This window comes from Neocloeon triangulifer, unplaced genomic scaffold (genome assembly GCF_031216515.1).
Source record: "Neocloeon triangulifer isolate White Clay Creek 2 clone unplaced genomic scaffold, ASM3121651v1 ptg000012l, whole genome shotgun sequence".
Lineage (NCBI taxonomy): Eukaryota > Metazoa > Arthropoda > Insecta > Ephemeroptera > Baetidae > Neocloeon > Neocloeon triangulifer.
Genome location: NW_026775554.1, coordinates 15806305 through 15819414, shown reverse-complemented (window position 1 = coordinate 15819414; position 13110 = coordinate 15806305). Strand labels below are relative to the sequence as shown.

General features: G+C 37.9%; 3 protein-coding genes across 11 annotated transcripts in view; 1 reads left to right on the top strand and 2 right to left on the bottom strand.

Moving 5' to 3' along the window:
- Positions 1-93: 93 nt before the first annotated feature.
- On the top strand, positions 94-2446 carry LOC132197575 (methanethiol oxidase). Its single transcript, XM_059620927.1, has 10 exons — positions 94-249; positions 372-532; positions 682-867; positions 934-1093; positions 1150-1287; positions 1362-1527; positions 1590-1684; positions 1737-1924; positions 1977-2122; positions 2177-2446. Exons 1-10 carry the CDS (start codon positions 237-239, stop codon positions 2346-2348), a joined length of 1425 nt encoding a protein of 474 aa, XP_059476910.1. The 5' UTR covers positions 94-236; the 3' UTR covers positions 2349-2446.
- Positions 2442-4777, bottom strand: LOC132197576 (RNA-binding protein Rsf1-like). 2 transcript variants are annotated; one of them, XM_059620928.1, is made up of 4 exons: positions 4647-4777; positions 3458-3927; positions 2945-3045; positions 2442-2683 (listed from the first exon to the last, which is right to left on the bottom strand). In XM_059620928.1, the coding sequence occupies exons 2-3, from the start codon at positions 3916-3918 to the stop codon at positions 2946-2948; spliced, it is 561 nt and encodes a 186-aa protein (XP_059476911.1). In that variant the 5' UTR covers positions 3919-3927; positions 4647-4777; the 3' UTR covers positions 2442-2683; position 2945. The 2 variants fall into 2 exon arrangements, with proteins under 2 accessions (XP_059476911.1, XP_059476912.1); XM_059620929.1 differs by having other exon boundaries at positions 2442-3045.
- Positions 4778-7759: 2982 nt separating this feature from the next.
- LOC132197113 (dachshund homolog 2) overlaps positions 7760-13110 on the bottom strand; it is a 117099-nt gene continuing 111748 nt past the window's right edge. For all 8 annotated transcript variants that reach the window (XM_059620195.1, XM_059620189.1, XM_059620190.1 and 5 more), the window contains 2 exons: positions 12626-12721; positions 7760-9989 (listed from right to left, as the gene is read on the bottom strand). In XM_059620195.1, the coding sequence (XP_059476178.1) occupies positions 9937-9989; positions 12626-12721 (149 nt within the window). In that variant the 3' untranslated portion in view covers positions 7760-9936. The remainder of the gene's footprint in view (positions 9990-12625; positions 12722-13110) is intronic.

The window sequence follows — 13110 nt, the reverse complement described above, 5'->3', positions numbered from 1 at the left end:
TTTGTTTTGATATAATTTTTTGTCGGATTTCCCGGTCATCACCCTAAACAGTTGAATGTGCTCCTTTGACCTTGAGAGGGCAACCAACCAACTGTTGATTATCTCTAAAAACAGCACTCCCTCTTTGGCACCCCCCATCATTTCTGCTTTAATTCATAGTCGGTAAACTATAAGTTTATCTGACAGAAAATTGTCTTCAGCTTGCTGGAAATAGCAATTCATCCTTCTGCTATATTATGACTACTTTAGGTAACGCATACAAGAACAAAATACAATTTTATTTAGAAAGAACTTCCTATTTTTAGAAAAAAATTATTTTTGTTTCATAATGTTGTTGATACGCATTGATAGAAACGAGTTATTTCAATTAGGATGCTGCTCTGGTCCTGGCTATTCCAGTCCTCTTGATGCCATGAAAAATGGCCCAAAGGAAAAATTGCTTTATGTGATCTGTGTCCAACCTAACGGGCGCCAAAAACCTGACTACTTGGCCACTGTGGATATTGATCCAGAGAGTTCTCAGTACTGCCAGGCAAGAATTAAAATTAAGATGTTCCTATTACACTTAGTTGCCAAAAATGAAATATTAATATATGTACCTCGACTACTTTGAGTATAAATTTTGTCAATTTTAAAGATATTTGATAATTTTTTTTCTCTAAATTTATATCTTAATTACAGGTCATAAGTCGTTGTTACGGAACTGCAGTCGGTGATGAATTTCATCACTTTGGGTGGAATTCATGCAGCAGCTGTCATGGTGATCCCAGTTGCAAGAGGGACAAAATAATCATTCCCTGCTTGGGCAGCGACAGAATTTATATCCTGGACACTGGTGCTAACCCTCGTGAGCCAAAGCTGCACAAAGTGACTTATTCTAATTTAATTGATAGCAATAAAACTTTTAAGTGCATATTTATTAAATTTGTATAGGTGTTGGAGCCCAGCGAACTCCACTCGGTGAACATAACTGCTCCGCATACGGCGCACTGCCTTGCTTCTGGAGACGTTATGATTTCGGGAATGGGTGACGTTGATGAAAATGGTCGAGGTGGGTTTGCTCTCCTTGACAGCAAGGACTTCACCATCAAGGGTAAAATTATTTAAAAAAAGAAATGCAATAAAAACAACAGAATTAAAATTCAAAAGGGTCGTGGTCAAAGGAAGATGCCAAATTTGGTTATGACTTTTGGTACCAGCCACATCACAACATAATGGTGAGCAGTGAATGGGGTGCCCCCAAGTCATTTAGAAAGGGCTTTATTCCGGAGGATACCACAGATAAAGGTATGAAATTATATCTCCAAAATTATTATTCCTGATGAATATATTTATAAAACTTGAAAAAAAATGTGCTGTAGAACTATATGGCAGCTCAATAAATTTTTGGAGCTGGAAGGAGCGCAAACTTATTAAGACAATTGATCTGGGTGAAGACGGAATTGCTCCTCTCGAAACAAGGTTCCTCCACAACCCCCTAGAAGCTCAGGGATATGTTGGGTGTGCTCTAAATGCTGTCATTTACAGGTTAATTTTATCTAAAATTACGATTAATACAGGGGCCTTAATTTTAATTATACTGATATTAGGTTCTTCAAAGAGAGTGATGGAAATTGGAATGCAGAACCAGTGATCAAGATCCCAAAGAAAAAGGTCGAGGGTTGGGGGAGCCCAATGATATCAGGTATTTTAAATGAAGCTACTAAATCGCATATTTTTAAATGAAAATTTTCTAGGCATGATGACGGACATTCTGATATCACTAGATGATCGCTTCCTGTATCTCAGCAATTGGCTGCATGGCGACGTGCGCCAGTATGATATTACAGACCGCAGAAACCCAAAACTAGTGGGGCAACTATTCCTCGGAGGCAGCATTCTAAGCGATGGAACTGTCAAAGTTCTCGAGGACTCGGAACTTGAGGTAAATGATTTAATTCAATTTTTTTTTTTAATGCAACTCTTGAAAATTAAAGGAGCAACCAAAACCTGTTTTCCTGAAAGGAAGGAGGTTGTATGGAGCGCCTCAGATGCTTCAACTGAGTCTTGATGGCAAGCGACTGTATATCACGAGCTCATTGTTTTCTCCATGGGACAAACAGTTCTACCCAGATCTTACAATGTGAGTTTGAAACTTTCAGTCTTGAATCTCGATAACAGAATTTAAATTTTCCAGAAATGGGTCTGTAATGGTGAGAGCAGATGTTGATGTTGAAAACGGAGGGCTGAAGTTGGATGAGGAATTCATTGTCGACTTTGGAAAAGAGCCCGACGGCCCTGTTCTGGCTCACGAGGTTCGTTACCCTGGCGGTGATTGCACTTCTGATATTTGGCTTCAAAAAGAGTAAACAAATATTTAAAATGATGCTAATATTCTAATCCTTAATAGCCAAGCTTATGTAGGAAATTAAAATGTAATTTTGTATGAAAATAAATTGTGATTTGGTAAAAGAAATTTTATTTCATTGAAAAGCAACACTTTTAAATAAATCCATGATTTTACTTGATTGGGTAATTTGAGAGATTCCGAACTATATATTTTACCACAAAGAAATTACAAGCAATAGAAATGAGCTTCATGAAGCTGTTGTTTGTGAAGGTGTCTTGTCGACTGAAAATTCATACTTGTGTGCTGACCATTTGCTGATCAAACATGCGCTTGGTCGCACATCATCGAAGATTTCTGCAAATATAGGAACATTTGTTTAACTTCAGGTCACAACGACGCGTAACTCTACTAAAACAAACTGTCATTTACAACGAAGTCTGGCCAAAGTGCGTTTTAGAGTCACGTTGACATTTAAAAAGCCATGAGAAGAGATTTTTAGACGATTACAACGACGCCAGTTGGTTAGCAAAGCGCTAAGAAAAATGACAACGACGTCTCGTTTAGATCACAGCTCTGACTAGATTTTCAGTCTTTTTGCATTCAACTTTTGGCTACCTTAGTATCTGTTGGCGCCACCGTGCGAAGGGTAACTTCTGGGAGCGTCGCCCGCATATTGGTCTCGTGAGCGGTAGTTGGAGGAGGATTCGTAGTAGTCGCTGCAAGTAGAGGAAATTACGAGGAGGCTCTTACGTGCTCCTTCGGCGCGCACCATGCACTCTGAATATTTATGTTTATAGAGTCAAGCACAGCTCAAAAATTTTTGGAAGACTCGAATGGTAGTGAAGCACCGAAACCGAAGCACAAATACTAAATTGTTTAAGAGAAGGTCCACTAAGTTCGAATATATCTGAGGCATGGACAATTTTTCAACCGTGTCCCAAAACCGTCAGAAGGCTAATTTGGCAGGTTTTATTAAGTAGTGCTTCCTCGGAGAAAATTTGCGTGCTAGTGAAAATTTGGTTTGTTTGTTTGTTTGGCTTTTGACTGTTTTTGTGAAGAGGTCGATGGAAAAACGGCGCATGCGCACAGGACGGAGGGGAGGAGGCAGCATCGCCCCTACTCTAATACCTTCGTCCTGGGGGCGACCTGCTGCGCTGTCGTGGCCCGCGGAAATCGTCGCGGCCCCCAAATCGCTCGTAGGGGCGGCCACCGAAGTCGCTGCGACCGCCTCCGCGGCCTCCGCCAAACTCACGTCTGCCGCCACCGCCGCCGCCTCCGCGGAATCCACCGCCGCCCCCGCGGCCTCCACGCCCTCTGCTCCGGGAAACCTCGACCCTCAATTTGGTGCCGAAGCGTTCGGAGCCGTTCAGGTGCTCGACGGCCGTCTGGGCCTCGTCCTCGTTCTCAAAAGTGATGAATGCAAAGCCGGGGGGGTTGAAGGCCACCCACACGTGGTTCAGGGTGCCAAACTTCTCGAACTCGCGCTCGATTTCCTCCTTCTTGACCGAGTCATTCAGTCCTCCGACGTAGACACGGGTGCCCCCAAAGTTCCTGCCTCCACCGCCGCCTCCTCTGCCTCCACGTTCCATTGCTCTTGGCTGCAAAAACATAAACAATTAATATTTTGCTACAAAGAAGAAGAGGTTTTTGATATTTTAATTATTCAAAATCAATAATATTATATCATCTTAAAAAGCAACAGATTCAATTTAAAATAAATTATAAGCATTTGATTATTTATGTTAATTGATGTAAGAACAAAATTATGAAATTTAATGATAAAAAGATCAACTTTTGGTTATGCACATCAATAATTTAACAAAATGTAAAAAGTAAAATTAAAAACTTCTGGAATTGGCCTTGTAAAATTAGAAGTGTGTGAAAAATTAAAAATGAGGCGTACATAATAAAAATCAAGTTTGATTTGATTATTTAGATTTGGTCTTGTCCGGCTTCAAAATCACCTTCTAGAAAACTAAGGAGCGCATGTTAATATTCTGGAGAATTGTGGGAACTACGCACAAATTCAAGGTCGAAGGATTGTGAAATGCTTGGATCGATCATTTTCCCTCAATTTGAAATAACATTTGCATCGCGAATCCATCGAGTGAAGGTAAGGGAGGTTTTAATTCTAATGTGCCACCCCAACTAACCAAGCGATCAATACAATGCCCGGCTTGCTTGCAAATCGCATGGGCGTATAAAGCGAATTTGAATTTCAGAAAAGTGGCTCAAATTCGATTTGCGAAGAGCCGAAAAATGGATCGATGCAAAGCGGAACTCCCGTTTACCAAAATGAACACCTTTTTCACTTTACCTGCTGAGTTTTTCTTCAAATTCAGATCAGTTTTGTAAGGAACAGTTTTCCTTGTACTCGAGTTGAAGCTCTCAAAATGGTGCGACAATCTGATATCGGAAGCGAACGAAAACAACGTGCACGTAGTTGCCGGCGTGCTTGTGAGGGGAGCTGCTTGCAGAGCCGCTGCAAGTCGAGACTGGTCTGTGGTGCCATCAACTGAAAATTGATAAAGCTCGGGGAACGACATACGGGTTGCATAATATACAAAACATAAAGGTACCAAATTTAATTTCATTTTAAATTAATTATTATTGGTGTATTAGGTATTTGATAAAAAGATACATCAAGATATTTATTCAATTTTTCATTGCAAATTCAATATATGATTTGTATCTTTTATATACATATTAAGCAATTTAATTACTACTAAAAATTTTAGTTATCGGCACCGGCCAATAATTCCGCTTGGAGCTTGGAGTTGGCTGGACTTGTAATTTATTTCCTATAAATATACTTCATGCAAAAAAGAAATGTAAATAACAATTTTTTTTACCTTATTTTTAAAATTTCTCTACATAATAATTATCATTTGAGAAGTGTATTCAAATGTAGTTTTGCTTCATTCCGTATCTATTAGATAATTGTAAATTGTAATGTACATAAAGTACACATTGTATTATACTTAACGTTGTAATAAAAAATAATAGATCAAAATAGATTTTACTACAATTTTTTGAATTTTTTTTCTAAGTCCCACAAAAAATAACTGAGGCCAAAGTGTAACAAATAAATTAATTATTTCAAATGATTTTAACGATTTTTGTAATCACCAATAATTATTGTATCATTAAAATAAAAATAAAAGCAGCATAATTTATTTTATTCCATTTGAAATTTTCGATTAAAAAAAAAAATTTAAATTAACTTCCCTTTCATAAACACAATTTTCTACTGTTTTTTTTTTAACTCTATTTATAATATTCCTTAATTCATTTGATATAAAATGTGTGCTTTTTTTAGAAACAGAAACCAAATTTCAAATAAATGAAATGTAAAAAAAGAATTGAATTCTGTAACATTATATACAAAAAAGAGATGAAGATGCAATCGGACGGAAAATTCAGAATAGCTTTCGCAGCCCTCTAACGAAAACTCTTTTATTAGAAAAACTCTCGCTCAGTCAAGTGGTGGAAAGTCAGAATGCATCGATCAATTTTGGTTTCACGTGTGCGGCATGCAAATTCGATACACACAGAATGGAGAATTTAAATAATCGGGGGCAGGCAATCGGGACGGCGAGCGAAGTCAAAGACACCACTTGTATGCGCGCCCCGCGATGACACACAGCCTCCGCAAAGATTGATGTGCCTCTCATCAAAGCATCCCCCGAGCCGAAATTCCCGATCCAACCGCGCGCACCCCTTCCTATATATTTTATACAGTCATTCTGAACTCGCATTTGAATTTCGAATCTGAATGCTGTGTGCAGCTGTTTTGACGCAGATATGACATTTAAGGCGTAAAATCTTTCAATGCGCTCCGATGAATAAAAAAACACAAATTAATCTCTTTCGATCAGTCATTCTGTCACTTTGTATGAACTGGCGCGCTCCCTTAAAAATTCAAATTCGCTGCCCCTTTTGATTTAAGTGTCCATTTCTGTTTGTTGAGCGACTGATTTTAAAGTTATTTAAAGTTATTTAATTATATAATAAAAATTATTCTACTGTGAAATAAAAAAATTATTCCTGTGTAATTAGTTCTATATTTTTTTTATACATGTTACGAAAAGATCTGTTTCTTTCCTTGTAATTAATTATTCTGAAATAGATATTTATTTTAATTCAAATTGTAATTAATTATCAATGAAGAATTTTTTTATCCCTTATAGGTGAGCAAAAAAGTTTGACATTTAATTAAATTTAATTATCTTGCTGTTCAAAATTTACAAATTTAATTATTTTAGGATTTGGTATTATTGAAAACATTTGATAAACGACTTCAATTATTTTCTTTCAAAATTTAAATTAATGGTCATCAAATTTTGCAAACGCCGATTTTGGTTATTTGCCAACATTTTAACTCTTTGAAAGTGTCACACGCAGGCAAAAAGGTATGTGTCGGCGAATAATGGCGAGTGTGTAGTATCAGTATCAGCGGGTGGAAATTCGAGGGGGCATAAATCACGTTTTGACAGAGCCGCCGCCGCGAGTGCATTGTCATCCATCAAAGAGAGGCCAAAATCCTCGCAGTAGCGCGTCCGACGTTCGCGTCTCTCATGCACAAAACCCTTTTCCGCGCCTCGCAGTATTTGCATATTTCAAATTAGCCCCGGCGAATCCACAATAAAACCCCGCGTTCTTTTTGACGTGACGATTTAATCGCGAGGCGCATTTGTAAGAATTTCGCTTTGACTGCCGAGCGCACCAACTAAAGCCCCAATAATACCTGCGACTTAAACTTTTTCCGCTGCACACGCGCGCGTGTTTGCTGTAATTGTGGAGGTAATGACGCTGAAAAAAGCTGCGCCCGGCGAACATGACTGATGACACTGTGTTATTGTCAACCCTTTATTTGTGACATTTGAATAATTTTTAATAATAAAAAACTCAGAGAATGCATTTTGCGTAGCAGAATGATTGATTAGCATCATTAGGACGCGGAATCACTCAAAGGGGTTACATGCAAAGATGTGGATGAACAAAGACGGCGTTTTTGAATAAGTTTCATCAGCTGCCACATCTGTCTGCAATATTTGAATGAATTCTGCTCAAGAGTTGATTTCATAAATCAGTCATGGCTCGTGTAAGTTCCATACACAATGGATTGGCGAATGAACTATCAGAGAAGGCAGTTTTCAAAAAAGTTAAACCAAAAATTTTTATGAAAGTAATTACAAAACATTAATAAATAAAATTTAAGATTTGAAAGTAATTTTAAGAATCCATAAATTTTTATAATTTTATTTCCTGTTTTCTGCATTTTATTTCTGTCTTGTTAATACAGCCTTTATAATAAATTTTTTACATAATTATGGTTTGTCATTACTTGCGTGTGTTGATATATTTTTTTTTCATTCTAAAGACGGCATAATTGTATTTAAGGAAAATTGAAGTAAACGAATTTTTTTCAGACTGGTTTAACTGTCTCGCTTTTTATTTTAAATATTGTTACACTACACTTATTATGTATATGCATTTTGTTTATGTATGTTTATAATTATATTAGATGCTGATGCGTAATCTTAGATAACACGTTACACAGCTAAATTATTAGAAAACAAACAATCGATAGAGCGCGTAGAATCATAATGCAATAATTTTACATGCGTCCTCATCTCGATTTTTTTTCTTTCTTTCTCAGCAACTACAAATTCAATGTTCACATTCAAAGTGACAGGTCGATTGGTTAAATTCATTGGTCGCTATCGACATTTCTTGTGTGAGTTTTAATTAATTTTTCATTTTATCGATTAATTTAACAAAGCGATTTCTCTCTTCTTATAATCAATGAAGTAATAAGTTTTGGGGTGGCGCATTGCATCGCTACTGCAATGAACCATTTGCTTAGAGGATAAATACAATAATGGCCATTATACACATCGTTATTACATTTTGTTGGGCGACAAACCGATCAGGAACAAATAATGATAATCAAATTGTTTGAAATTTTCCGCTTCTTTTTAAATACACGATTCGTTTTTCCCTAAAAATTAATGCTGGAGGTAAGATTTTTTATACAAGTTTGTTGTACCGTCCATCATCGTTTTTGTGTGATATTTAGAAATTAAAAATTAATTTACAGTCTTGAGACAATTAAAAGGGGGTTTATAAGCATGTGCGTGTAAAAACGTTCAGGCGGCGCCGATGTCGCAGGATTCGACGAGACTAGCAGGAGATTCGTAAAATTTGAACTATTTTATGTACAGTGATTTGCGACAAATACAGCACCGCTACGTTTATAGGAAATTTCGGTGAAATTAAAACTGGGAAGATTTATCGGGTCGCGTCATTGATTTTATACAACATTATCCTGACAAATAAAGAATTAATAGATAATATTCACAGCAATAATAATTTACACTCGAGCTCTTGAATATTTTTTTTTTAATTAATAATTCTAGCTTAAGCTACTTTTCTCTCTGTGTGTGAATTTATTAATCATTTTTTCTTAACTCTTTTGCGGTTTCCTCTTTTCGCACTGGATCTCTATTCTTCAACATGTAGAAATAGCGGCGGCCTTTGCGGCCGCGAGTGAATCCAATTCTGTGACCACCGCGGCCACAAAATTTCGCTTCCCCTAATTAGCTTTACATAATTCTGTCCAATAGCCTATAACATTTACTTACAAAGAAACAAGTTTTTCTTCATATTCGATCATCGTCGCAGTGAATAATTTTTTTATACAAACCGTCCTTTCGCGCATTCTTTCACACAAAAAGAGATCGAATCGATCAATTACAAAAGACCGATTTTGATCGGCGGCAAAAATGGGTTGATTTTTTATATCTTTCAAAATTGATATGTGGTGATGAATTAAAGAAAAATAAACAAAATAAATTCGAAGAGAGCGGGAAAGTTTATAGGGCGTTGTTCGATTACTGAAATTATTTCAAGAGGTGTTGCAGTCTTGGATTTGTTTCTGAAGTGCGAAGAATTTCAATAGAAAATTTCGAAACTCTCTCAACTTCAAGTACATAATTACTGCTGCTATCATCAATTACTTGCTAACTGCGTATGTGATGTTCCGCTCGGATGCACAACGATTTGGCACATTTGCCCACAGGAGGGAGGTTTGAACTGGTCATCAACAACACTTCTCTTTGATATTAAACTGCGACTGTGTGAGATCTCAGGGGGTGAAAATCGCGCGTATAGTACAACCCATGAGACGATTCAATAAATATAAATAAATGCCACTCTCACTCGACTTTTTTTATCCCACATTTTCAACAACCGCCATCAAGTAGTTAGTGTCCATACGATAAAATTCATGTGTGCTTCTTCATTTTCCTACAATACCAACGTTTTTCTATATTTTACATCGGAGAGCGCCCTTATTAACTGTTTGTGTGTATTTTCATCATAAATTCCAAGTTGCGCGCACTCAGGGCGATGATTTTTCTTTTTCTTGATGGTGTGTGCTGGATGAATTTTTTATGCAAATGAGATCGCCTGCTGTAATAATTGCAGCGTGAATTCGCACTTGGAGTGTCTCTCTGGTTGTTTCTTTTTAATTCAAATTCATATATATTTTTACTGCGTGTTTCTCTCGTGTTGTGTGTGCTGCTCATTTGCATGCGGCGCGCTTAGGTTGCACTGGAGAAGAGGACCGAGTTCTTGTAGTAGCCAGCACGGGACTCTGCAACAAACAAAATCGACCAGAGTTAATTAATTGCGTGTAGCACAGGTGAAAATAAAAAAAGAAAATCTGAAAAAAAGTAGAGATACACTCGAACGTTTTATAACATGTGAGTGTAATAATACAGCAGATAAGTTTAATTGCACGCTCTTTAATGATTTGATTCGATTGTAATCGCAGGCCATTTGCATTTAAGGCGTTTTTACTTCTACAACTTGTAATTGGCCACCTCGATGGAATTTATCTTTCTACCGTGAGCTAGTTGCAAACGGATTTACGACCACACGAGCCTGCTGGACACGCCGGGCCCATTAGTGACGGAGTGTTTATTTAAAGAAATAAGAATTGATCTGGATTATATACTTTTCGCAGAACGCGGAAATGTGCAAAAAGACCAAACAAGACATGTATTGCTCCTTGAATTAAACTATAGTCGAATATAAACTGCAATATTTAAAATATTGAATTGTTGCAAATTCGGTTTTCAAATTTATGAATTTTATTTTTTTTTTCAATCAACTCTAAATCTATATATAATACAAAAAAAATTGTATTTTGATTTAGAAGTATTTTATGGAACTATGCTTTTTGCACCAACTGCTCGGGACCACAAAAAAACTGACTTGGAACTCGGTCTAGGTAATTAGCGATGCACCCCTAATAAAATCGAATGTTTTTGCGCCTCTGCCTCAACCGGCTCGCACGCCAGAGATATTACGCGAGCACATTGTGCGTTTGAGTGCAATGCTTCATCAATCACCGCCGGCGGCCGGGTCGCCTTGGGTATTTGCTGGCGCTGAAGTCTCCATCTTTGTTACATCAATCATGACGCCGCCGACGAGAAACTCACTCTCAAATTCGTTCTGAGGTCTTGACAGCAGATTGTCCTTCCTAATTTAATATTGAATTCTAATCTGCAGCCACCCCAGCCCGATAAAGATGTTATTTTCTGTGTTTGCTGCGTGTTTTGCTTGGGGAGTGAGAGAGAGAGTTTTTTACTTTCTTCGCCTCTCTGCACTCGGAGCGTCCCTTTTGCTCGGCAAAAAATGCCTCAAGCGTTACTTGCAATATTCCTGGCGGCTATCAATTGTGCGTTTCCAGCTATGAAGTAATGAAAGTTGTTGCAGGAGGGTAACGGCAGAATGAAACTTGCTAAAAGGTAGAAATAATAATTGATAAAAGTTAAAAGTAAAAAAAAAACACAGTATTTTTTTTAAGGTTGATTAATAAAATTATTTTTAAATGATAATTAAAAAAATCTCGATTTTTAAGCGTTTTAAGTTTTAAATATTGATTTCCCTTAAGGTAAGTAATCTCTCTTTTCTTTGCAACGCCTGCTCACATAAGAATGAAGAATTTAAAGTGCTGGCGAAATCTTGATATCGCCGATTGTTTTTATATTAGCTCATGAATGAGGCGAACAATGGAAACAAAAGCTGGTGCGCCTCTAAAAGCGTGAGTGAGCACCGGTCTCGTCTCCGCCGTCCGTAATTTATTGTCCTGCGCATACCAATAGCTGGTTGACAAGTTGTAGATTCGCTCGCAGTGTCACCTTTTCCGAGAAATATTTAACCCCGGCGTGTTCGCCGCGCATAATTTATTTTATTCGCGCCGTGCGCGCAGACTCCAGCACTCGGCCGCAGCTTTTTTATTTTATTAATTTGCGATAGGATCTGCGATAAAGTGAGGCAGCAGCGGCGATTGTTTTCACACCTTTTCTCTTCTCGCCCTTAATGATGCTTTTTGCGCTTTTTGCTTTTTTGTTTGTCCATTTTCGTGGGAATGAGAAAAGTGTAAGCGCCGCGTTTTGCTGCTCGAGCACTTTATCACAAAATTCCAGAACGTGCAGTGTCGTGACTTACTGTCCATTCACGAGCAGAGCTAAATAAAAGCTCCCTGAACACCAAGTTTAAAATGCAGCTCCTATTAAATGTAAATGTTTGGTGTGCTTTGTTTCTCATTTATGTGATGGTAACCGAAAATTTTATCTTTTAATAAAAATCAATTCAAGAAATAAGATAATTGTTAATTATTCAAAAGAAAAGAAATATTAAATTATCAGGAAACATTTTTAATAATTTCAATTTTATGGTGTTTAGCATACGGAGAAAAAAAAATTAATAATCGATTGATATAATATTGATGCACAAATTAATAGGCGCCTTCATAAGTTCTCATCCTCATCGTTGTTTCTGTTTGCGGTTTAGTTTATTTTTCCAGCTATTAATCCTCCAGCACTTGTAAGGGTTGAGGTAAATAAGAAATAAAATTTTACGACTCAACAGCGCTATTCTGCTTAAAATTCCTAATGATCATTGCACAAACACGCGAGACTTGCATTGCGGGAATTCTTTAGCTTCAATAAAGCACACGGTTTTATGCGATTGTGCGTTGCAAAGAGAAAAGTCGCTGACACGTATGATATGCTTGAGCTTTTTATGCAAATGCCCGAGTTCCGTGTTGATTGTGTGTGCCTTTAATTCCGACATTGAGTCGTAAAACGGCTGAGTAATTGCCACAGTTGATTCCGACCTTGAGACTTCGATCGACGAAGGCGTTTATATTCGTAATTTGCATTTCATTCGAGCGGACTAATTAAACGTTCAGGGGGCGCCGAAGCGAGGCGGGTTGCCTACCTTGGAGAGGCGACTTGACGTCTCTGTCCTGCTGCTGTGCGGCGTTCTGCTGCTGGCGGTTTTTGCGCTCCATCTCCAGCTCCTGGGCTAAACTCTCTGCAACAAGCGAGAGAAAACGGCATTAAATTTTCTGCACGCACGCATTCAATTTGAATCCTCTTAACTAGAAAGTGTTAATCAACACTCAAAGTAACGATCGTGGAGAGTGAGCGTTTAAATTTTGCGGCACCCTCTTCGTGCCTGGGGCCATTATTTTGTTTTGTTTGTCGCCGCCCGGAAAGTGAGAGACAGAGAACGCCGCGCAGCGAGAAAGGGCATCGGGGAAAATCTCGCCAGCCACTTTGCATTTCAAACGAGAGAAGAGAGAGACTTTGGAATTGTTTGTGTGTGTTATTAAATGGTGAAGACGCGAAAAAGCGGCGCACGCAAACAAAACTCGGCGTCGTCATTTTCGTCGAGTTTATTCAATTTCATGCCTGGCTGAG